Source organism: Eretmochelys imbricata, chromosome 1 (genome assembly GCF_965152235.1).
Source record: "Eretmochelys imbricata isolate rEreImb1 chromosome 1, rEreImb1.hap1, whole genome shotgun sequence".
NCBI classification, from domain to species: Eukaryota; Metazoa; Chordata; order Testudines; family Cheloniidae; genus Eretmochelys; species Eretmochelys imbricata.
Genome location: NC_135572.1, coordinates 292,572,886 through 292,598,662, shown reverse-complemented (window position 1 = coordinate 292,598,662; position 25,777 = coordinate 292,572,886). Strand labels below are relative to the sequence as shown.

General features: G+C 41.2%; 1 protein-coding gene across 1 annotated transcript in view; it reads left to right on the top strand.

Moving 5' to 3' along the window:
* Positions 1–25,777, top strand: part of TPH2 (tryptophan hydroxylase 2) — a 79,682-nt gene that overhangs the window by 41,643 nt on the left and 12,262 nt on the right. The window contains exon 8 of the mRNA XM_077807738.1: positions 4,464–4,590. Coding sequence (XP_077663864.1) covers positions 4,464–4,590 — 127 coding nt within the window. The remainder of the gene's footprint in view (positions 1–4,463; positions 4,591–25,777) is intronic.

Sequence of the window (25,777 nt, the reverse complement as noted above, 5' to 3'; positions counted from 1 at the left end):
TGCTCCCTTTTCCGTTTGTGCCTTTTCCTCTTTACATGAGGACAAGCGGAGGGAAGAATCCTTACATGCCTCCCACAACAACCAAATTGCTGCTGCATCTCTTTTGGCAGCACTAGAAGGTTTGTATATGAGGATATACTGAGCCAATCTATCCTCTAGGTCCGAAATAGTGCAGACATCAGCTAGGGCTTGTTTAGTCCAAGGACTGTGCCCAAATTTTTGAAGGATTTGTTTAAAAGGTGTAATTTCTTTAACAAAAGGTGAGATTGGAGTTCCTTCTGACTCCATTCTTCCCTCTGGTACTGGCTTACCCTGTTTTCTTTTAAACATCTTAACATGGATATTTCAATCTCTTTGTCACTGCTGGTATTACTTAGCAAGTGACACAGCCTAGATTCTGAAATCATAGCTTAAAGTATGCGTTTTTCCCCTGCTACCTTCCCGGAGGCCAGCAGGTCCCCTGCTACCTTCTCGGAGGCCAGCAGGTCCGGTTAACCTATTTCTCCCTGCTACCTTCTCGGAGGCCAGCAGGTCCGGTTAACCTATTTCTCCCTGCTACCTTCTCGGAGGCCAGCAGGTCCGGTTAACCTATTTCTCCCTGCTACCTTCTCGGAGGCCAGCAGGTCCGGTTAACCTGTTCTTTCCTGCTACCTTCTCGGAGGCCAGCAGGTCCCCTGCTACCTTCCCAGAGGCCAGCAGGTCCAGTTAACCTATTTCTCCCTGCTACCTTCTCGGAGGCCAGCAGGTCCGGTTAACCTGTTCTTCCCTGCTACCTTCTCGGAGGCCAGCAGGTCCGGTTAACCTGTTCTTCCCTGCTACCTTCTCGGAGGCCAGCAGGTCCCCTGCTACCTTCTCGGAGGCCAGCAGGTCCCCTGCTACCTTCTCGGAGGCCAGCAGGTCCCCTGCTACCTTCTCGGAGGCCAGCAGGTCCCCTGCTACCTTCCCGGAGGCCAGCAGGTCCACTGCTACCTTCCCGGAGGCCAGCAGGTCTAGTTTAATCTGTTTTCCCTGCTACCTTCTCGGAGGCCAGCAGGTCCTCTGCTACCTTCTCGGAGGCCAGCAGGTCTGGTTTAATCTGTTTTTCCTGCTACCTTCTCGGAGGCCAGCAGGTCCCCTGCTACCTTCTCGGAGGCCAGCAGGTCTGGTTTAATCTGTTTTTCCTGCTACCTTCTCGGAGGCCAGCAGGTCCCCTGCTACCTTCCCGGAGGCCAGCAGGTCTGGTTTAACCTAATAGAAATGCCTAGCTCACTAGAGCTGGCGGTGTGCACACCAATATTTACAATAACTGAGGGTTTTTTTTACCAATATTCCCCCTTTCGCAATTCTCCACCAAAATGTTGTACCAATAAAATAAAAACCAGCAGGATCTTATTAAAGGGAAAAAGGCAAAATACCACATTTATTGTGAATACAGAAAGAATCCTAGTAAGCAGTTAGTTATAGTTATAACATTCCATTCAATCTCATATTTATTCACACACACACACACACACACACACACACAAACACACAGGTTCTGCAAGGTTGTTATCATAGTTACCAGCCTTAGAGTTGCTCATGCCAAGCCACTGGCAAGGTGGCCTGGACATGAGGAGGGAGCAGGGCCTTGTCAGATGCTCATCTGATGCTCCTGGAAGTTGGTTTGCAGAATCAGACCCCCCCCCCCAAAGTTCTCACTTTTTAGAGTCTATTTTTATAGGAATTTCTTCCTATGCCAGTCTATGGGAATTGCTGCTTCATGCTGTTGCTGAATCAATCAGCAGATAGCACATTCCTGACGGCTCCAAGATGTTATCTTGTTCTTTGGTTCTCCCATTCTTGAGGCTGTTGGGTGGATTCCAGTCTGCCCTCCGGGGGGTCCTCTGGTTATTTCCACTTGACGCCTTCTTCAGCTGATGGACACTGGATTCTTAGGCTGGCACCTCCCTGATCATTCAGTTATTATCCACACCAAGCATCCATCCACATACATCCTCTATCTCTATTTTAATCACAATTGTTAATACAACAAAAGGGCGGGGAGTCTCTGGGTGCTGTTTCTGTTGTTAGAGTATTGTTTTGAGTCTCTCTCTCTGTGAATTGCTTTGAGAACAGACTCTGTCTTAGAATGTACTAACACAGTTAGCAGCTTGCAAGTTTCACACATAGAGGGAGAGAAACAGTACCAAAAACCAAGAGACCTCTTAATTAGTAATACCCTGGAATTTGAACTATGGGGAATCAAACTCATTTGTGATTTTAATACAGAACTTCTTTAATATGATCCAACAGACTGAGTGCATCCATATTCCCTGCATAGAGTTCACCTGACCCGGTGGTAATCTAGAAATCAGATTAGTTCATGTTCAGCTCCCCAATTTGCCAGTTTCTTCTGCAGAGATAGCTGTAGTGCTTAGAAGAAAGTAACTTTTCAAGGCAATACTCAGTGCAAGGCTTTTCTGGAACATTGTTCAGTTGGCCAGGAGACATCACTAGTCTGGTTTTGCGAGCAGTGAATGCTCAGACCAGGCTATGAATGTTGGGGAGTAAAGCTGCAACTATATTCGTAATACCCCTGGCATATTTTCCTGTTATCATAGGAAAGTGTATACAGATAAAATAGACATAAGGAAAGTGAGATTGCCTAATTCTTTCGTATCATATAACTAGCCAGGCATGTACGTGGATAGCATTACGTAACTAGAGACCTATGATTGTCTCACTAGGAGCAACAGTGAGTGGGGCAGTGTGAATACAGCTTGTCTAGCCAATACTGCATTACGCTGTTATGACTGAGGACATCTGGGATAACAGGCCACAAAATGCAACTGAATCAGTGAACTCTTGGGGTGGAGGTGCGGCCGGGGGGGAGGGGAGAGAGGAACAAAAATGTTAACATTATTTTGTGTGAAAGCAGGAACTGCTTTCTACCTAGGGACAGACACCACATATTTCTGAGTGAAGAATAGTGCTTACGAATAGGAGCCTTTAAATTAAATAGAGAGTTATTTTTTTCTTTTTGTGATTTATCTGAAATGTCAGATTCTGTGTCATTCAGCACAAAACATACCTTATAAAAGACAAATGGGATGATTTTGGATAGAAAATAAAAACCTGACGTTCTCTCACTGCCTTTAAAACATTTCTTTACAGCTACACTAAAAAAAGAAACCTTTTTAAAGAGACAAAAGGAAAGGAAATGTCAGATTAGATTTTAAATCGAACTTTACTACACCAGGTCCATTATTTTGTTGGAAACAAATACACAGTTATGAGAATGTTCAGTATAAGAGCTTTTTTAGATGCTGTACATACTCTCTTTATTTGTGAATATGTGACTGCGTTTTGTGGTGACTAATATTGTACTTCCAGTTGTGGACTGCAAAAGATCCATGGCTGAGCAGATACCAAGCTTTTTTGAAACGGGCTAGATTCTCTGCTTTGGCTAAGCTGTGTTCCGTGCAAAACTGAAGAAGGGCGCAAAAGTGTCTTTAAGCCCCTAATCCTGGAGCCAACCCAGTGCCAGTACACTTCCCATCACAAAACAGAGCAGCCTGAAGCTATTTCAGCAGCTGAGGATCATCTAGGTGCAGGGACCTCCTGTGCAGCAGCTGAGACAGGAGGTGCTGTGGGAGCTGTGATGGCAGTTCTGTACCACCTGAAGATTCCCTAACTGTGGGGAATCCTCAAATGGCCAGTTAAGATAGGTTTATGCCACTAGTGGCACAAAGCAGGCTGCAGATCTGGCCCATTATGTTTATGGTCTAAACTTCAATAGGGGATCTTGGGGGGTGGCGGGGCGGGAGATGTTCAATCACTTGTGCCCAGCAAGAGGATACAAACAGAAACAGGACAATTTCACAACCATATTTTTCAACCTCAGATAACAAAACACAGTGCTCGAGAGCTTGAATCCAAGAGAGTTGAGACTTTTTTTATTTTTGTAGTGCCAGGTTCACTCCACTTGGGGAGAAATGGTGAAAATTGTATCAGTGAATGGGCTTGATTTTCTTTTCTCTTGGGCAGTTAGGTCTTTGCTGCCCTCTTGGCCGAGTTACACAGTGCTCAGACCCTTACTGACAACTATATAACAATTGGTGAGGTTAAGGGGCAAGTGAGGATAATCGACACTTGGATTTTAAGCTCTTTGGGGCGGGGGATGTCTTTTCTCTGTTTGTACAGTGCCTAGCACAATGGGAACCTGGTCCATGACTGGGGCTCTGAGGTGCGATGGTAATATAATGAATAACGTAGTCAATTTATTTGTAAAAGCAAATGCATTCATCTCTATAGAGTTGTATACATTTGAGTGTGTTGGTACTGCAATAGAAATATTTAACTGTAAAATATTAATGGTACATATACATTTGAGGGGCAGTAACTGTGCATAGAATGGCTTGTATCAAACTGCTCTCAGTGATAATATATTAGCTAATGCTATTTCTATATGTGTAACATTCTCTTCTCCTTCTAATTCCTGTCAGAGATACGTGCCATGAACTCCTGGGGCATGTGCCTCTACTTGCTGATCCCAAGTTTGCCCAGTTTTCACAAGAAATAGGACTGGCCTCACTGGGAGCATCTGATGAAGAAGTTCAGAAACTAGCTACTGTGAGTCAATCGCTGCATCTTTTCCCTGATTTATGTTTCTCTTTGGTTACTAAAATGAAGGGTTGTCTAATGGCTTCTAAAATGTATTCTTCAGTTTTCAGATGACGACTGTGGTATTACAATTACAAGGCCTTATATGGCTCCTATTGAAGTCACTGATATTTTTTCATTGTCTTTAATAGGAGTGGGAACAAGCATATGGTCACTGGATGCTTTGTAACACTAATATTCCTATATTGTACCACCTAATCTCAACGTTTAGTTAACATTGATTATTCCTGTTCCAGGTTCTGGAAACAAAGCAACTAAGACATTTTTAGGGAAAATGTCTTCCTTTGTTTGTGCGTGCAGCTCTAAGTTCTCCTAAATGGGAGCTGTCTGTATATGGGAGCTGATGTGGCCCTTAGTGGCACCACTGTCTGTCTCCCTCTTTCTGATCTGTTTTGAAGGTGTGCAATATAATATAGTATATGATGGACTAATGAATTTAGAATGAATGTGTTTAGCTGATACTCCCCCTAGGGCATGTTTAATAACGAGATGATTTGATACATTTTATAGTTTGGTTTTAATTTATTGTACCCTTCATTTTCTATCCTTATAAAACAAATACTATAAATAATTTTGTAAACCACATTCTTCAGATAACTCAACAAACATGAATATTTCCAATATCTAAAAATTCCATATGCAGTTGAACCTACAAGAGAACTTTTAAATAGGCAGAACGTAAATGCCCAAGTTAGAATTTAGCCAGACAACTGGAAATAACACCTGCATTCCTGTGAGCTATGTAATGGGATTTTAATGGCCACAAAAGATCAGGACTTTGGCTTTAATCCTCTTGTGAAAGATGACACGTGAGGGGGAAGAGTGCCTAGTGAATCACCAATACCATTTAGCAATCATTGCCTCTTTAGAAGCTGTCAGTCCTTCAACGTTTATGGAGAGAACAGATAGCACTAGTCTCAAGGAGGACTCTTGGTGTCCAGGCTTGGATGCAAGTTCTCGTCATTGATGTCTTCCTTTTGTTTTGTAGCATCACAGTAATAAGAAATGGGAAAGTGGTAGTACGATATAACACCAATATTGAGTCAACTGAAGTCACAACAAAGTTTTCTTGCCATCATTAAACTCCTAAAATTGTCACCAAGGGCTCAGTTATGACAAACAAGAATAAAGAACGAACCTGCAGATGATGTGCTCCGGCTCCCACTAGTTGAGTGCATATCACCCAGTGCAGATCACCCCTTGATTATATGGTGTTGCCTTAATCGACTCCACACTAGAGTTGGCCAGTCTAGACACTTGATCATTAAGTGAGGCTACATCACTGGCCTCAATACCTAAGACTGTGGCAGAGAGCCTCAAAATATGAACCATTTCCTCTGATACCAGCTGCTTGAGCAAGAATGCTCTTCCAGTGACATGCCATAGTGCCATGATCGAGTAGTCGCATCTGTACGGGTGTGGTGGGAAGCAGTATGAGGACACAGCAACAAGAAGACCAATACCACACTCTGCAGCTCCTAAAATTTGCTTTGTGATCTCCCATACAGGGAAAAATCTTTCACACACACATTAATAACATGTAGGATCAGGATGTGGGAGTCTACATGAGGGCAGGTGAAAAGAATAGGGTCTTTTACCACTTCTCAGCAGTTAGCATGTGGGGGGGGGCAGGCAAAGGGAACAGCTTTAATTTTATCCATTAAATGGCATCCAAGTTGCTATTAATTGACTTTTACAACAACATTTTATGTTTAACCAGGGATGGAAATGAGATATGAAAACAAAATGAGCTGCAGACAATCAGCCAAAGATCTAAGAAAACAGAATGAGATTCCAGCTAGGCAGCTTCAAAGTAAATACTGAAACAGATGAACTGACCTAGAGCATGCATACTAATGTGCCTAGAGTAACGTGCTGAAGCAAGTAACCCATTATCATGACCTGTTTCAAAAGATAATGAGATTAACAACTGAGACATCACTGAGAAGGAGAATGGCTTTAGGAAAAGAGAAAAAAAACTCAGGAATTCAGACCAGAAATGGGGAAGTTTATTACAGGTGATTTCCTAATAGGTGTTTCCATGAACTTAAAGTGAGGTTCTGCTCTGAAAAGCAACTGTGTAAAAATGGCACCTTCTTACTCAGCAGATCTACTCTGTGTGTGTATTACAGGCAAAAATAAGTTTGATTTTTTTTTTTAACTCCCATTCATCCTGCAGCACGAACACAACTGAGAGAATGTGAGCAGGATTCTATTCCTTGTACATAAACGGAATCGCTCACTAAGTTCCAGTTTGTTATTCACCCGTGCATGCCCATTAAAGTCAGTGACACTGCACTGGTGTGACTGAGAGCATATTTTAAAGACTTATGTTTTATAGGTGTCAGTGTGAAAATGACAGGTGTCAGAGTAGCAGCCGTATTAATCTGTATTTGCAAAAAGAAAAGGAGTACTTGTGGCACCTTAGAGTAACAAATTTATTTGAGCATAAGCTTTCGTGAGCTACAGCTCACTTCATCAGATGCATTCAGTGGTTTCTCTGTTGAACCTTTATTAGTGGTGGTGCTGCATGAGAAGGCAAGAACTCAGCTTAACTCTCAGCTCTCAGGTGATATTTGAAGCTCTGGCTGCTAGAAAAAGCCTCTTTATCTGTAAGCTGAGCATATTTGTGTTATGAATCCTTGAGAGAAAATAAATATCGAAAGAGGCCCACAAGGTCATTTTTTACAGTAATTTTTCAGAGTGGATTTTCTCTTTAAGAAGTTCTGGGGAGGGAGGAAACCAATACATTTTCCGCAAAGAGAGAATTAGTGTAGAAAGCAAGTGGCTAACACACAAAGCACCGTAAAAATACAAACCACTAAAACAGACTATTTTACTGCTTGGAGCACTGTGGTTAGCTTCATGTTTCCAGTTTTCTGACCTAATTTTACTTTTATTTTTACACACACACTCTCACACTCTCTCTCTCTCTCTCTCTCTATTTTGGATGGAAAGTGTTAACTGTTAGTATTCCAAAGCAGGAATAGTGCATACAGATATTGCCTCCCCTTTTCCCCAGGTTTGTCAACAAATCTGTCTAGTTAAGGGCATGGCCATTAGAGACTAAGTGACACCATTAAACTCTTTCCTGTTGTCTCTTACTTGAAGCTGCATTTAAACCTTGAAGTCTCCAGAGGTGAAAATTGGTGTCCCCTTTCTCTCTTCCTTTGTAATATTTATTTTAACATTTTGATAGTAGAGCATAGGGGAAACCAAGCAATTTATCCTGTTTTTGCTGGTCTGTGTACAGAAAACTTCTGCAATGAATTGCTTCTGAAACTGGAGGAATTTGAATGTGATGAGGTTTCATAAATTAATTTCAAGCTTGTTGTTATAAATGTAAATGATTTACTCTTCACTGAACAATAAATGAGGCCAGTGATGTAGTCAGTCTTTTTAAAGCAGACTATTTGTCTATATATGTGTGTTATATACATGTATATACAAAATACTGTATGTATGCATATTAAAAAATGAATATTCAGAAATCTCTTAGTAAGGGTAAACTAAGTGGTCCGTTGGGTTAGTCCATTTGCTTTTCCTCATTGAAAATCAATATTATTTGAATTTGTTGGCTTCATCCTAGCTCTTTTGTCCAGACTGAACAGGAGGCACCTAATTCAGGACAATTGCCCATTGTATCAGCTAAGGAGATAACCAGAACAAGAAAAATGGGGCTGTTGAAGATAAGGACTGAGTTGCCTTGTAACTGCTCTTTCGGTAGGCTTGCATAGTGTCTGCCTGAAGTATGTCTGCCTGTAGGTGGAGCTGGCACATTACCTCAATTTTGGAGGATTCTCATTCATTCTGAGTTTTAAGAGAGGGTTAAAAGCTGGGCAGCTGTCTCTTTCATTATGAAACAATTAATTCAATGAACTAAAATTCCCATAGGCCTGTGGGACTGCTGCAGCCTTCAAAAAACTCCACTGATCAATGAAAGCAAGCTCCTCTGAATTTTTTTTTTGCTAGGGATGAGCACAGTAAAAATGTACAACACAATGAATAAGTGAAGTTGTTTCTTATAGAGATCTTGCTTCCACAAACACCTATAAATAGTGAAACTGGGAGTTGCAAGAAGAGTTTGAAGTAAATATGACTCAAAATCTACTCCTCTGCCAAACAAAATTTGACAGGCTCAGATGAGAAACCCATAATGAGCCAACTTGATAAAGGCTAGAGAGCGTGATTCTAGATACTTGGACAAAAGGAAAGGCCCAAGCACCTCCAATGATAAAAACTTATTAGGACAGTAGAGAGGAAACTGCCACACATGATGGGATACATTGCATCGGACATGGTATCATACTACACAGCATGAGGCTGAAAATGCTAAGCATGATCCACAATACCTGTCTGGTTTAGAAGTACAAGAACACACCTGAGCTATTCTGTTCTGGCCAGGCATAAATGCTTCCAACTGGATTTATTTGGAAATGTATCCCAATGTAAAATCTGCAATAGATATAAGAAATGGAATACAAAAGAACTCCTGAAACCACATGAGATTCCCAGTCACCCCAAGAGTTGCACAGATCTCTTTGAATTAAAAGAGAAAGATAACCCCTTATGAGTGGGTTACTTCTCTTGTTCTCTAAAGTGAGCCGTGGCACAGCACATGGAGTAGCAATCTAATCGCACATTGCAATGTGCAGGTTTCTCATTTTGGAATTCCTGCTGAGTTAATAATATTTGCAGGTGGCTCATTTCAGCAAGTCTCTCAGCTAAATCAGTTGCAGCACGTCATGTAAAGTCCTTCCTCAAGTATGCACAGGCAAATAAACTAGCAGAAAAGAACGAGACCAAATGAAAAAGACCTGGTGGCTTCAAGGAATCAGTTTTGCGTTATTAGAATATTGCTACACTCCTTACAAAGCTTTATCAAGGTCGCTAGTTCAGAGACGCATGGGCAGAGAAACAAATGCTTAGTGGCAATATCTAACAAGCTTTGAGAGTCAGAAGCAATTAATCCTGATGCAGTTATTTAAGAAAATCATACCAAGACACTAGAAAAAATACTATAGCAAGAACACCAAAGGTACTCTCATTGCAAGTGGTAGAGAATATTACACTTCAAAGAAAATTTTGGGCAGCCCAGCCTGCTAAATTCCTCATTCTGGACAGGAGTAGGGTACAGCAATGGGCTTTGATTAGGAAGTATCATGCATTTAGAATTGGGAAAAGAAAGGAGAGTGAGAGATACAAAGGCTAAGGCTGCAAACAAGAGAGTGAGCTACTGTAAACAAACCAATTCCAAAGTGGTTTGGGTTTTGATCATGAATTGTGTTGAGGGTTCAAGCCAGATTTTATTTTATTTGACTCGTACCGAGTTTAGAAGTGGGGTATCCCATAATCTCAAAAAGCAAAATCCTGCTCTCTTCTCTGGCTACAGAGGACCCCCGGTGCAGTGGAACTGGTGTGGTTCTGCTGGAGAGGGAAGAAATGGCTTCTGGATACTATGCAGGAGGCAAGCCTGGTGGATCAATTGCTATGTGGCTCTATCAGTCACGGATCCCTGTGGAATGGGTTCCTGTAGCTTCAGGGCAGCAGTAGGGGCTTCAGAGCAGCTCTTCTGCTGCTCTGTGGTGGAGACAGAGAAATTATTCAACGTGGAGAAATCACCTGTGCCAAGCCTTGCAACTGTGGTGGAGAATTGGGCCATTGCGGCTGCTGTTTTTATTATTTATAGGGTGCAGAGTAAATGTGTTTTGAAAAACACTTAAAAAGACAAGGTTCCTGCTTAGGTAGTTTATAAGCTAAGTAGGTCAGTCCTAGCAGGTCACACTTTGCACGTGGAAATAAAGCATTTATGCTTTCTAAAATATCATTCAAAGGTAAGAGAAGGAATAGAAAGTTATTTATTGTTTTGAAGGTAAGCAGTAAAGATTTCTGTGACGTGCTTAAGCAATTGTTCAGCCTGATTGCTGAATGGGCCTCCAGTTTTCAGGCACAATTCTGCACCCACAAATAATTACAGATTTTATAGATTGATCTTGTGCATGATATCATTTATACGTTTAGCTCCTTAGGCCCCAGGCCTGCAATCAAATTCACGTAAGTGTTGCAGGGATCCAACTGTAAGATGAAGGCATTGATTTGGCATTGTAATCAGGTAGGTAGATGTATAAGAGGACTGCTTGAAAATTAGTTGCGGGTCACAATTTGAGGTGTCGTAGATATAAAATTGCTCCCGCAAAAATGCGATGATGTTTATGAAAATCAGGCCCTAAATAGTTAAGAATGCAAAAAAAACTTTAGAAGGCTGAAAATGTACAGGCTACATGGAAACTTAGCAGTGTATTGTAATAATAGTCTAGACAGTGTTTATAGTTCCGAAATAAAATTTGTCAAATAATAAAAATTGTCCAGTGAATTATTGAAGTACAAGTACAAATTTACATCACAAAAGTAATATATTTTGACATTACAGGATAAGAGAATGGTGTGGATTTGACAGAACATTTAAATGTTATGACTACTTATTTTCAGGAGAAACATTCTTATAATTAAGAAAGTACAGATTTTGCAATCGCAGTCCTTGCTGGCAGTTCAGTAGCTAATACAGTGACTGCGTGCTCTGCCAGAGTGGTGGTAATAAAAGATACTCTAACTAAGTAGCTCTGTGAGAATTTGTAGAATTTAGGTGTGCGCATAAATAATGAACATTGGCCGCTTCAGCATTGGTGTTAGCTGATGTAGATTGAAGTTCAGATTAGATAGGAGGGGACTAATGTATTTTGATGGAGTATTTGTGGTTTGGTTTTGTTCACTGATTTTCTTTTTAGGTGTAAAGAGCAGGAATCATGCTAGCAAAGAAGCACGAACAGTGTCTCTTGTAAACGCCATAGAAGTCTGTAGAAAGAAAGGCACCCAGCAAGAGCCACTAGTGAGCAGCAACTGCACACGTGTCTATAGAAATTCCAGGTTCTAAACACACAAATCACATAAGTTAGAGGGTTAGTGGCTTCCATAAAGAAAAAACTGTTTTATTAATTGAAGGGTTCTAAATCTGTTGCTGTTTCTAAAATTTATATATATTTATTGTCTGCAAGGTTGAAATGAAGATCCCACCATGGCAGAGATTTAAAAAACTCAACTACATTCATCAGAGTTAAATTCTCTCCTAGTAGTTCTATGAGCCACAAAAATCCGTGGGATTGAAGTTAGTGGGAACCACAAGAGAATATCAGAATGGAATTTGACCCTTACGGTTAAAAATTGCACTCGCGCCTGATCTCTTCCACGCCGCTGCCTTATTAATAGTAGTATTACAGTAGCACTTGGGACCCCATTGTACTAGGCACTGTATAAACACATAGTAATAGACAGACCGTGATGTGAACAGTCTAGATAGTAAAGTGTGGGAAGGGAAATGGGCACAGGGAAGGCTGAGGTCACACAGCAAGGCAGTGGCAGAGCTGAGATTAGAACCCCGGTGCCCTGGATCCCAGCCCAGTGCTCTGAACACTAGACCAGGATTCCCCTTCTTGCACAGTTTTGGAAAGGGAGATTTTTGCAACGTTGTTTGTTCATCACAGACATCACCATATCAGCTGGGTAGACCTTGTATAATTTAGACCAGCAGAGGCTCACCAAATGCAGGGGGCATATACTCCATCTTACACATGTATCAGGCCAACAATTAAAAAGAGGAAATGCCAGCAATGAGATTACTTGTCCAGGGAAATGGCAGCTAACTCTCATTAGTGGAAGCAAGGCTCATTTTGCCATGTTGTCTGAATGTGGTCAGTTTCTGGGTCAGATGGATTTCTGGCAGGAGTGATTTTCAGAATCACTGTCCCTGTCTTTGTGAGCTCACCCTTGGGGCTGACTTCTGAGAGTTTCTGCAAAGTTCATGTGCCATGCCATGATGTAGTAGGCCTTTGAATAAACCATAGCCATTAAAGCAAACACCGTGATACTGTTATACACCACAGTGAATTCCTGGAGTTTGACCCCAAAGTGAACATGCAACCAGTGCAGAATGCTGACCTCACCAATTCCAGTTAGGAAGCTGGTCGCACTGCATTGGTTGTAGCTTCCTTCTCTATGGAGAATGTATTACAGTCATTTGGTATTGAGCTAACAGAGGCATGGCTGGCCTGTATTAAAGAAAAGACTGTCTATAGGCTAATCTATGACTATCATCCAGTCAAAACAGCTCTTTTGTAATCCAGGAGCAAAGAGGATTCTAGTAAGAATTTAAGATATGAAACAATTGATAGACCCTCATTTGAGGGCTGGCTAGTTCTTCTTTACAACACTCCCCCCCTCCGTCAACAAGAATCACTCCTGAATTTTTCAGCCTCTGCTACATTTCATCTAGATTCTTATGTCTGTCTGCTGCTGGGAGAGCAGAGAAATACTTCCACTTGGGCCTGATGAGGAGGAGGATGTAGAGCAGGGTGTCAACACAACATTGATGATAACCCATTAACTCTCCTTGTCCTTCACATACACACTGAAAAAGAGAGCAAGAGAGCGAGTTCTGTGAAAATGTAATACATGTTCACACTGCTACTTTTTAAAATTTTGCATTTAGTCACAGTATTGTGCATGTTCAAATCAGTACCATGGATGTCTAAGTCACTAAGGCTTTATTTGTGTAACATACTACAGTACATTAAAAATTACAATCAGTTGAATCTACAGATGTCAGTGTAAGTGAACAAAGTACATTTTATGATGCAGCATACGTGCTTTTTTATTGTGTTTGTATACTTACTTGCTAAATCTGCAAGATTCAGTTACGCACAAGGGTAGTTAGTCAGAGTCATTAGTGCAAATAATTGAGGTCTTCCTCCAGCAGTGTGTAGGTATAAGGCAAAGTTGGAGCTTAGGGAGATAGCAGCTCAGACTCCCTTTACGGTTAATACTGCAACATTTATTAACCATATCAACAACCGATCTGAGCCTACCTTTTCTATGCTTGCATAGACATACTATTAAAAAGATTGCCTAAATGAAAGAGGTGCCTCTCGATGTTCTACTCTAGCCAATCTGCAGGAAATCTATACCTCACCTGGGAAATAAAACCCTTTCATACATACTACTGCTACCTGGGCCTGCTCTGCTCATCCATAAAGCAGTGCCAAGGATTTCTGTTCCGACTTTTTCTAAAGGTATGGACTGAGTCAATAAAGGGTAAAGGAAAGGTCTGCAAACCACACATTAGCTTTGTTAACGTCTGGAATCTTTCAGTAAGTAATTGCTCCCAAAAGGAATATTCCTAGTTGTGTCCACTAACATTAGCACAAATGTCATCTTTTTGTGGAAAGATTCTGAAAATCCATGTTTCTACACAGCCGTGTAAGTAGGAGTTTTATCTTATTGCTCAAAGGAAAAAGTGCTCATTTTAGTATTCACAATTGTGCATTTGTTTAATTGTTGTCTAGCCAAACTGGGCACAACAAAATGTACCAAACTGATTCTCTCAGCCGGTATGTTGCTGGACATCATCTTTGCATGTGTAGATAAAATAAAAAAGTTAGACAAAATATGGTTGATACCTGTAAGGAGCTGACTATGTCTGATACTTAACTACTTAGTGCTACAGCTTTTGAACTGGTTCTAATATCTGTTGTCATCTTAGTATCAAATGGCACCAAAGTGCTGGATGAACTGTGCTCTTCCAGATTTTTAGTTGAGATCTTTTTAGGTGATCTACCATACTTAGCAGGTCCAATTCTGACACCACATAAATGAATGGGTGTTTTGCCAGTGACTTAAATGGGTTTGGACCTCTGTGCCAAATTCTGTTTTCTTTTCCATGTGTGCAGCCCCATAACAGTCTGTGTGAGTCCGTACATTTATATAAGGATGGAATTTGACCCTGCATTATCAACTTTAATCCATTGCTTACCAAAAAAGCATTGTAGGCATGTGGGTTTCTACAGTGAATGAACTAGATATAGAGAAGTGGTGGTATAGTGTAAATCTTTCTCTCTTTTTCTAGCCAATGCATGATTTTCCCTCGTTCACTTCTTTCTCTCTTCCATTGTTCTTATCCACCCACCAACTCTGTTAGCTTCAGTTAGTACTAATTCAGCAGAGTCTGTGAAAGGAAAAGCAAACTTCTATGAATAATCTGGGACAAGAGAAATCCACTACTCCACTAATTAAATTGATGCAACCAGCAGGTCTTTGCACACTGCTCTGAAGGCATAACTGGCTGTAATGCATCCTTGTGGCATCCAGTAAGATTGTATTCACTAATAACTCTAGTTAAAAACCATAATGATATAATTAGCCATTTTTACTTTCTCACTTTTTTATGTTTTCCAACACTTAAACTTTCAACTTTGGGGGTTTGCAGTTTATAAACAGTTTGTTATACTTATGCAGTTAATTTGGGCAAATTACAGGACAGATCTTATCCACCTGTCTGTGTATGATTAGTGATGACTTCAGTGTTATTTTCGTATGGGTAGCTTACTATGCCTCTATTACTAGATCCTAGGTACTATATATTGTTTAGGCCATTTGGGGAACACAGTGGATTACTGTGATCTTTGTAATGACAAGCACTTGCTCACACTTTGTTGGGTATATTCAGATCATCTATGATACGTTTACAAACTTCTGGCAGGAAACTCAACAGTGACTCACCCAGCTAATCTGTATATATGACAGATTTTTGTCTATGCCCTTACTGCTGAAAAGCATGCTGGGAGATGCTCAATGTACACTTTTTTTTTAGGGACTGTGAAAAACATTTGTTTGGGTATAGTTTTTAGCAACATAATTAATAGACACTTAAAATTCCCCAGGTTATGATTCTCCCTTGGTCTGTTCTTCAGCTGGAAACTGATACCTTTGCACTGATGTCTTCCTTCCCCCCCCCTCAAAGCAGGACAGACACATGCATCAAGAGCCACAGAAGGTCTCTGGGGTCCACGTATGTTCACATAAAAATGGTAAAAAGAACAGGAGTTTCCAAGTTTAACTACAACAGTAAAACTCCTTGGAATCTGAGATTTTTTTTTTTTTAAAAGACAAGGATGTACTTTCTGGCTCTTGAATTAGCTCTTAGTAAACAGATACAGTAGATTTAACTTTTTTTAAAAAGTCATTAATTTTTAAAATGGCTAATTAGTGCAGGATTTGTTATTTTATTAATTTAAATGTATTAGGAAATTAATTTTTTGTAAACTGAGGTTTAATTTAGGAAAGGAAAATTACCACCAAAAACATTAAATGTTTTCCCCTGAAATGGGGCACAAAACCCAGCGAGGTTTGGCAGGGTGAAAGGTACCCTTGTTTACTATATTGTGCTATCTTCTGCCTGGTTTTTGCCTCCACAGCTGCAGAGCCTGCAAAAATTCCAAAATCCTCCTAGGCACCACAGTCCATGGAGGCTGCTCACAATTCTGAGGAGGTGGTTTCTCCTCATTAGCAGGTAAATTAGGCCTTTCTCTGCTGACCAAGCCAGATGTTCATGAATCCCATTAACCCACAGCTAATATGTCAGGGGATGCACTCAGCAGGCTCAGTAACTCTCCTGACACTGTTCCCTAGAGTGCAATTGCTGTGGGTGGTAATTGGTCTGGCAGTTAGGTGGGTCACAGACTGCCCCAGGGAATGACATCAGGGGGATCACATGCATACCCTGAAATACCATCGCAGAGAGGCTTGAGCTCTGGCTGTACATTAGCCAAGCATAATTTTTAAAGGGCTCCGCAGCCAGAAGTAATTTTGTCTTTGGGCTGACTTACGCCAGTGATTCAGAAAGCTCTCTGTTTACGAATGGCTTGTCTTCATTACTGGGGTAAGTTGACCTAAGCTACGCTACTCCATAACATAGCTGAAGTCGATGTAGCTTAGGTCAACTTACCCTAGTGTCTTCACTGCACTGTGTCGATGGGAAATAGTCTCCAGTCAACTTCCCTTACTCTTCTCGGAGAGCTGAAGTACCAGGGTTGACCGGAGAGTGCTCTGCTATTGATTTAGCACTAAAATAAATCAATTCCTGCTGCATTGTTTGCAGCAGTGTCGATCTCCAGGTAGTGAAGACCAGCTCTAAGTAAGGAGGTTCTGTCATTTCCTTTGGTAGCTGTGACCTTGCTTCTTGTAACTCTGCAGAATCTTCCTCATGGTGACACAAGCTGGGCAATGGAATAGCCTTCCAAGGAGACTAAGGGAAACTTTAACCTCAATTCTCTTCCCTGCTGTTGCTCCTTTATGATACTCCTACAGTGTAAAGTGGCTAATGTCTCCTTGGCATTTAGGGTCTTCTTTGGTCATCTAGGGCAGGTGGAGCAGCCCTTCAGTGCCTCCTCACAGCCCCCCATCTTAGTGTGTATGCAGGAGTGTTAGAGGGGGTGGCCAGCGTGCGCTGTACTATTTTGGACAGGTGACTGCAGGAAGTGACTGCAGGAAGCATCCATAGTTCAGTGCCCCTGCAGCTGCATGGGGTCGAGGGGAAAGAAGCCTAGAATCTAGGACACAAGGCAACTTAAAGTCATTTGTGCCCACCCTCAGATTGTGCCTGTGTAGCTGCACTGACTGAAAGGTGCAGCTCTCAGGATTGGGGCCACCATCTCCTGAGCCATTACGCTACATAAACCACTAGAAAATAGGGGAAATCCCAGCAGGCAATGGACTGCAAGGTGACCTCTCTGCTTTTCTAATATTAGCATGCATATGTTCCAAATTCTAATCTCACTTAGACTGATGTCAATAGGATTGCACCAGAGTCCCCAGTTCTCCACTGTAGGTTTCAAGTTGTGCCATGCTGCAGTATGAATCCGAATGTTGAGAGGTACTCCTGAGGTCCCACTCTAGGGCTAGACTATATTCAATTATGAATGCTTTTGCTATGGATGTTTGTTTTTAGGGCTTTACCATGCCTCTTTTCAAGGACTGTAAGCTGCCACTATTTTGAATGGTGACTTGACATAACATTCACCTGAATCTAGCCTCTGCACTGCAAAGGATGATACTATAGCAGCTCTGGCATGCCAGACACCATAAGCTGTGGGAGGACAGAGATGACACATGTTTACCTAGCTTATTTGTTTTAGCTTGACGTTCAAAGGATCCCATCTCCTGGAGTCCCAGAGAGGATGTCAAAAAGCCTGAGTCTTCCTCTCTTGAGCAAGCAGCGAGAGCTACGTCAGACAGCCAGAACTGAAGCAAGAGCTTGAAAAACAAATGAGCACATGTTCATTCCAGCTCCCGTGGAGAACCTTGGATATGAATTCATGTGATGCATTGTAAAGTAAATTGGAAAGAATGCTGCTCATTATTGCTCATCATTCATTCTTAATAGTGCCGTAAAAAATAATAAACCTCAAGCCCCAAGTCTTGGGAGCTGCAGAAGATAAGAGTCAAATGACAGGGAAGTGAAGCCAGGAAGAGCAAAGCCTTTGGGCTTAAGTACAGCACTTTTAACAATGCTTTAAGCAGCAGCTCGTAGGAGACTTTCAGTGGTCTTATCTACTTGTAATTATGTTGTGCTGCAGACCTGCCAGTTAATTAGGATGCAAAAATGTGAGGTTCTTTTCCTTACTGTTCTGTGATATGGTAACTGCAGCTCAGGGTAACAGACTGGTGATGGTGTGGGCTCTTCCTAGTCTCCTGGGTGACACTGGAAATAATACTGAGTGCTGGCCTGAACTGGCTCATTTGAGGGCACTTCCTGTTTGCATGGTAGTAATCCTACCCTGTTTTAAATTAATGCCAAAGCCGTTTCTTTAGCCAGAGATATAGTAACTGTTTAATTAACCAGCAGCACCCTGTTATGTTGAAATACCTCCTGGCTAGTTACAGAGGGTCTTACTTCTGCATCTTTGCTCAATCTGCAGCGGGGAGCTCCAAGCTGTTGCACTGCAGTGAAGAGAGAATGGTGGTGAGGTGGAGAGACAAGACAGTTCTCTGTGCTGAGCAGGAGCGGTGTAAAATTATTTGGGGCCTTAGGCACACCAACATATGGGCCCTCCCATGGCTCCCACCCCATGGCCCTGCCCTCTTCTTCCAGAGAGGCCAGGGCAACAGCATGGAGCTCCTCCTCTCCCCTCCCCCAAGAAGTGGCAGTAGGGCCCCTTCAGGATCAGCGGGGGGGGGGGGGTGTTAGTAGGGATTCACTCTTTCCTTCTTCTCAAGAGGCAAGGATGGCAGTAGGGTGATCCCCTGGTACCTACTCCAGCATCTGGAGTGCATCTGCATGGCTGGGCTGGTTATGCCTGCTACAAACTCCTCTTCTGAGCCTTCCGGTGTGGGGCCCTGTAGAGCTGTAGGTCTTGGAGCTAATATCCCACTGAGCTGCTAATATCACACCTCTCAGAGCTTATGTTTCTGGCTGGCTGTAGACTCAAGCAGATGCTGCAGTGGCAGCTTGCTTGGTTTATTTTTTCAAGCTTTTCTTCACCATTATTTGGGGCTAGAAACTTTTGAAAACAGAAAGCTGAGATTCTGATGTAGCGACATGATCAGGAGCTAGGGAGGGGCTACAGTGCTGTAGAATCTGTGCCTTAATCCAGCCCTGGTGCTGAGCAGAAGTAAGTCTGAAGCCTTTTGCACACCTCCCTTTACTCTCAATAGAGCAAAGTAGGATAAGGTCAGTGTATGGACGGAGGATGGATAGGTCTGAGAAGCTGTAGACTTCAATGCAACCCTCAGTATGTAAATGAAATGGTTAGCTATTTGCTCCTCTCTTTGGCTTTATTCTTACTTCTAGAGAGGAGTAAGTTAGCAGCGATGGTTTCATCAGTGCAGGACTGGATCCCACTGTGTTCCCCGTCCTGGTCACCACTTTTCAAATCTTGTCCTTTTAATTACAATACTCTGAACCTGCACTGTGCAAGATCAAGGCAGGACATGGAAGAATCTTGGATGGAAAGAGCTATCCTGGAAAAGTTTGGAGGACAGTTGAAGACAGCAGTGAACTAATTTTAATGCAGAACCCAGGAAACAGCATGGTGATTCCAAATGTTTGACTGGAAAAGAAACATGGTATTTCTAGGATTCTAAAAAGCAAAAATGCACTGGACTGCAAGCATAGTTCAAAACCTAAGAAGTCTTATACTTACTTTGGTTATGATTACTGTTAGCCTTGTCTGTGTTGTCTCCAGAGGGATTGAAATACCTTCCATCTGGTTCTGTTTTATTCCTCCCCTCCATGTAGAGACATCCAGGAGCACCATGTCTAGGAAGGCATTATGTGGAGAAGAAGTTCAGTGGGGATCAGTGTCATTCTAGCAGCCAGTCAGTAAGGGGTGGCAGCTAAATAACAGCCCTACCTTCGGGTCAGTGTAGACAGCAATGTTCATATTGTCACTGAGTATGACCTCTGCAAACCTCAGGATCAGGGATTTGCATGAAGTAATACGCTGTATCAAAATGTGGATGTTTGCAAACAGAAGTGCAACCATTGTAAGTTCTGTGTGCTGCATTACTTCTATCCCACAATGCACCAATGAATAGGTGCCATACATGTTCAAGTTTGTGTATAGACAGTTTATTCCAAACACTCACTGTTTGGAAAAAGATGAATGCAAAGCAGTAGGCTGATAAAAGAAAGTGTTATACTGATATTCTTTGGAAGCCATGAAGGAAACTTCAACTGAATGAGCCCAAATGTGTTTCAAGGTAGTGAGCTACACAATATGCTTCAATGAAGACTGCCTGAAAAATTAGAGTAAGCTTAGTTTTCTTATTTATAAATGCTGTAGGCTATGAATAGGGTCACTTTTTTTTTTTAGCAGAACTGAGCAAATAATCCAGAATGAATAATTTATTCATTGAATTTTGCCTCTCGTTCTGTTTGTGAACTATTCATGAGCTCATCACAAAATTCTTTGATTTATGCATGAATTTCTAAGCGAAGATTTTCCTGTATCAAGAGCTGCCAAGGAGACTTGACTGCTTGATATTCAAATTCCAACATTTGTGCTATATTGGTTACTTACCTAAGTCATATATTGTATCTCTTTCCTATATAGGGTAACCTCTTGTATGTAACTGTGAATTTCACAAATTTAGGATATTTCAATCAAATGTGCAATTCAGAATGCACTTTGTGAATGTTCAAGACTTTAACAGTGGATTTTTGCAAACATTCATGCCAGTAAAGTTCAGTGGGGCAGAAAGCCAACTGGAAAGGATCACAAACATGCTTGAATTAAAATATATTTTAAATTCCATCAATATTTGTAGGCAAGTTGTTCAGGTATTCAATTTTCTATAACTTGCAGGCTTAAACTGCACTGGAGTTATTTTTGTAAGTTTCCCCATTGCATATAACTATTTACCAATTCTGAGCCATGCAGTCCTCAGTCCTTTTAGAGCTAAAAAGTCAAAGCTTTCCTCCTCTTCCATGGAGGAGACAAGAATATTCCTTTGCATGTTTTGGGACATATCAGATATTTTGAGTTAAGAGATGTGCATTAAAATACCCTCTTAAGCAGATGATCAAGTGGAATAACCAACACAAAGAAGCTTCCTAGGCCCTCATCCTGTGATCAATCATTTGTCTTAAATGCGACTAAGCATGTGTGTAAAGTTACTGACATGGGTTGGTGTGTGCAGGATTGGGCCCTAAATCATCTTAGATAATTCCTGAATAGGCATTTTTGGGGAGCGCTAAAATCAAATGTCACGCACAATGTGGAAGACTGTTTATTAGTGCAAACATCAGTTTCTGAAGCTGTACCATGGGAAAACTACATTAGATAGAATGGGATAAAGAGATTTTTCACATAAGTCAGCTGCTGAAATAGTGATTGAAGGACATTACCCTCTGATCCCACATCAGCTGGCTATGTGAATGAATTGGTGACCTCAGCCCAGGTCCCAGCGGAGAGAGATGCACCAGCACATAACTGGTATGGCACTTGGGGGGGAGGGAAGGGGGGACAGGACATTGAAATGTTATAAGAGGCATTTTCAAAGATATGAACAGTTAGGTGCCCCACTCCCATGAAAAGTCAATGGGAGTTGGGCATCTAACTACCATTTTTGCCTTTGAAAAGCTTCCATTTCAATTTGAATGAAAAATCTTTTCCAACTAGCTCTAATTGGCATGTTTGTTGGCAGCCTAGGTGGCAAGGCAAAATATTGTGTATGGATAATGAACTACCCTTTGACCTCTGCAGAGAGGTACCTCTACAACGAGCTCTGAGGTATACTGGCTGGAAGTTCTGCCAAATCTTGCTTTGCTGCTGTACCTGTCCTGTCAGTAAACAGAGGGTGCCCGTCTCTGGGGCCTTACACCTTTCATGTGCACTACGGTAAATGCTCTTCCATATTCTTAAGCCAAATGTGCCAAAATAAGTAGTCTAAAATTAAATCCATGCTGACTTGTAGATCTGCTATATATTGGACCTGTAGGCGCAGCCTTGAACACCACTTCTGGCTCTTTGTTTTCTCATTTCTTTTAAACCCTTTAGTTTTTGACCCTTCGCTTCATCTTCTCACTTTGCTGATTTTGGTCAAAAGTGGAATTTCAAGCAAAGGCTTTTCAAGGACCAGCAGGGGAATGAAGGATAAACTTTCTGCTTCTGTGAGTCATGCCACTGTTCCTGTGGCTTGCTGTTTGCATTGATCATTCCCCCAGGAAACCACAATCACAGTGCTCTAATAGAACAGACTCCCTGTCTGCAGATCTTGCATTCCAGGGCTTGTTCCAGTTCTCACTGAAGTCAATGGCAGTGTTTCTGATTATTTCAGTGAGAGCTAGATCAGGCCCCTAATAGAGAGCATCTACCTCTGTGATTGACGGGAGCTGCTGTATAACATTGTGTAATGTTAATATTTATCATTGCTATAGTAAACATATCCAGCAATGCTGTTGAATGGAGGCATTTGATCTTTACTCATATTATGTAGTATTAATCTTTTTTGGAAGGGAAGGATAAGAGACAAAGAAAAGGGGAAAAAGGGATATTGAAAGGGTTCATTGTTTACAATGGAAGCTGATGAGATTTGTTTCATTTAGTGCATATTTTAAAGATACTTGTTTACAGTTTTAATGTATTTGCATTTCCTTTCATTGTAAATGGTAACAGGTGACAGTGGGAGCAGAGAGCACCAGACTGGAGATTGGGTGGTAGAAAAACAGAAAGAGAGAGTAAGTGTTTTGAGGCAGGAATTAGAGGAGTGACGGCACTGGGCGTGTAGAAAGAACTAAGCCAGGCTATTCCAGGCAAAGAGGCTTGGGGTGGGGGGGAAGGCAGGGAGATGGGAGTGTGAGAAGGCTACACAGGGATAGTTAAGTAGAAGGGAGTGTGCAACAGCATAGGTCACAAGAGGGAGAGTATCAATAGCCCAGATTTAGGCTAAAGTGGAACAGAGTAGCTCTGCAAAGGTGAGGCTGACCTTGATGTGGAGGAGTTTGAGAGGGATTGACATGGTTGGAGCAGTGGGGCAGGAAGATGAATGTAGCTGCAGTGTTTTGGATAGACTGGAGAAATTGCCGGTCATCTCTTTGAAACCAGAGAACCAAAGCCTGCATGCTCACATTTGTGCCTGCATGTGCAAATTGAATGCTTTTGCATGGCAGGTGATTTTTTGTTCCTTCAATAACTCAAACAGCATTTGCATTTATACCATTTGTGCAGTCATGGCAGTTAACCATGCAGCTGTAGACATGCAATTGTGCACATATATTATGCCTCTGGTTTTTAATATGTGGCGCTGTATGACTAATGTTTAGCTTCTTTATCAATATGCTTCATTATTTGTAGACTTGGTAGAACAGTTGTTCAAAGCCTGCAAGATCACAGATAATAAACTGGATCTTCAGTAGTGGTGATAATGATGTACTGCTGACTATGATCTGAAGATGGCAGCATTGTGTGAGCTATCTCATTTTCTTACTTAAAGCAGAGACCTCTTCAAAGATATATATTGATATATTGTAGCTATTTGCATACGGCAAATGTATCCCAACATCAGCTTTTCATTTAAAGGGTTTTTCTTAATGTGTAACGTTGCCATAAATTAGTAGTAGGCAGACACACATTATATTTTACCATCTGGTCACTTTAGATATGTTTGATTTAAATAAGTTACACAGAATACAGGCTTTCCAAAACTGCCATTCTAACAAAAATCTGTTCTTTCAGCATGTGCATGCTCATAAAAGTTATTCCTTTTATAATAATGATAATGCTTTTTGCAGTTCTATAGCATCTGCCATGCAGGGATCTCAAATAGCTTTGCAAATAAATATGGGTTAATTACATCCCTGTCAGATAGGAAAATATTTTCCCCATTTTACAAATGGGGAAACTAATAGTGAGATCAAGGGCTAGATTTTGCGTACACATTTGCCTGCGCCCAATGTATGATTTCAAGCTACCTAATTTGTGTGAGCAATTAAAGTATTTATTTATATTATGGTAGCACCTGGAGACACCAGCCAAGGACACTGTGCTTGGTGATGTGCAAATACATAGTGAGAAACAGTCAATGCCCCAAAGAGCTTAGAGTCTGGTGTTTTCATGTTGCCTAAGGGCAGCTATATGTGAATCAACTGACTTAAAGAAAACCTGCACAACAGTTTCAAAAGATGAGCCTGGGAACTTACGTTCATAACTCTGCTAAACTCTAAAATCATGGTATTAATAAAGACACTAGATTTATGGCTTATTACAACACTCTAACCCACTAGCCTTCTGCCCCCCCTTTTTGTCCTCCAAGTACAGGGGTGTTAATGGGCCACTTCACCTTGAATGGTTCCTTAGAATATGTGCTAGCTACTTATGCTAAACTAGCTGTTCAATCTTGTAATTTAGCTGTGACCCTAGATCAGAGGAAGAGCTTTGTGTAGCTGGAAAGCTTCTCACCAACAGAAGTTGGTCCAACAACAGATATTACCTCACCTGCCTTGTCTAAACAATTGACTTGGCATTCATTTACTAGTGCATGTTAGCGGCTTGTGCCTAGCTTTGAAAATCTGTCCACAGCTGAGTTGCACAAGCCAAAGACAAAGCTGGAAATAGAATCTAGATTTCTTGATTTACTCTTGTGCTGTAACTGTGCTTTCTTTGTGATTTTCAGTGCCTGTTGGCTGTTACAGTGGTACCTGATAAATTCCCCCTGAAGTCAATGGAAAGACTCATTGATTTTAGTGGGCTTTGATTCAAACTATAGGTGCATGTTTTCATTAACCTCTACCTTATATTTTTGCATAGTGCTGTAGTAAACAAATTAGTAGTCCCTCCTCAACTTTTATATGAGAAAAAGAAAATAAAAAATTTGATATTATGAGTAGCTAGATAAATATTTGTATGGGGGAAACAGTTTTGGGGGGTTTCAGAGTAACAGCCGTGTTAGTCTGTATTCGCAAAAAGAAAAGGAGTACTTGTGGCACCTTAGAGACTAACCAATTTATTTGAGCATGAGCTTTCGTGAGCTACAGCTCACTTCATCAGATACAACCATGCATTTCGTTTGGAATTTGGTATTTCTGGAGCCAAATTCCATATGAAACTCTCATTTCTGAAACGTTTGGTTAACTTTTAAAAACTATTTTTCATTTCTGAGTTCTATCAGTTACCAGAAGAAGAGCAGAACTGCTGAGAGAAACAGGCAGTACAAAAACTCTTGAGTGATCCAGACTCAAAAGGTTCAGATAAGCTTCAAATAAGTATTAAATTCTGGACTGTTTTTCTCAAGAGAACCTTGAGCTCCAAATACTGTTGAGCATCACCCATTACTGGATGCATTTAATTGAAACAATATGCTAAATTCAGATCTCATACAAGAGATGCAACTCCATTAGCTTCAATGATGTTGTACTTCCTTTACACAAACGCTGAATTTGGTCTAGTGTCAGATAAAGCAATAGTGCACAATTACATCTACGAATGAAGTATTTCCATGGGTACTGGAAACCAGATTCCCAAAACCTTTGTGTGCACATAGTTATTTACTACTCTAATTTGATGTGCATGCTTTATTTGGGTGAGCAACAATATTTCCTTATTTTTACATGCTGATATATGGTAAAGAAAAAGTCTTAATGTGTAATATCAAAAGCAAAAAACTTGTTAGGAGCAGAAGTGATTTGGCTTTTCTTTTCCAGTTTAGAGATATTGAAATACCTGTGTTTCCCAAAGGTTTCTGTAATATTTAACAGAGTTTTATGTAGTTAATGCAAATTAGATGTAATTATTCTTATGCTAATCTTTTA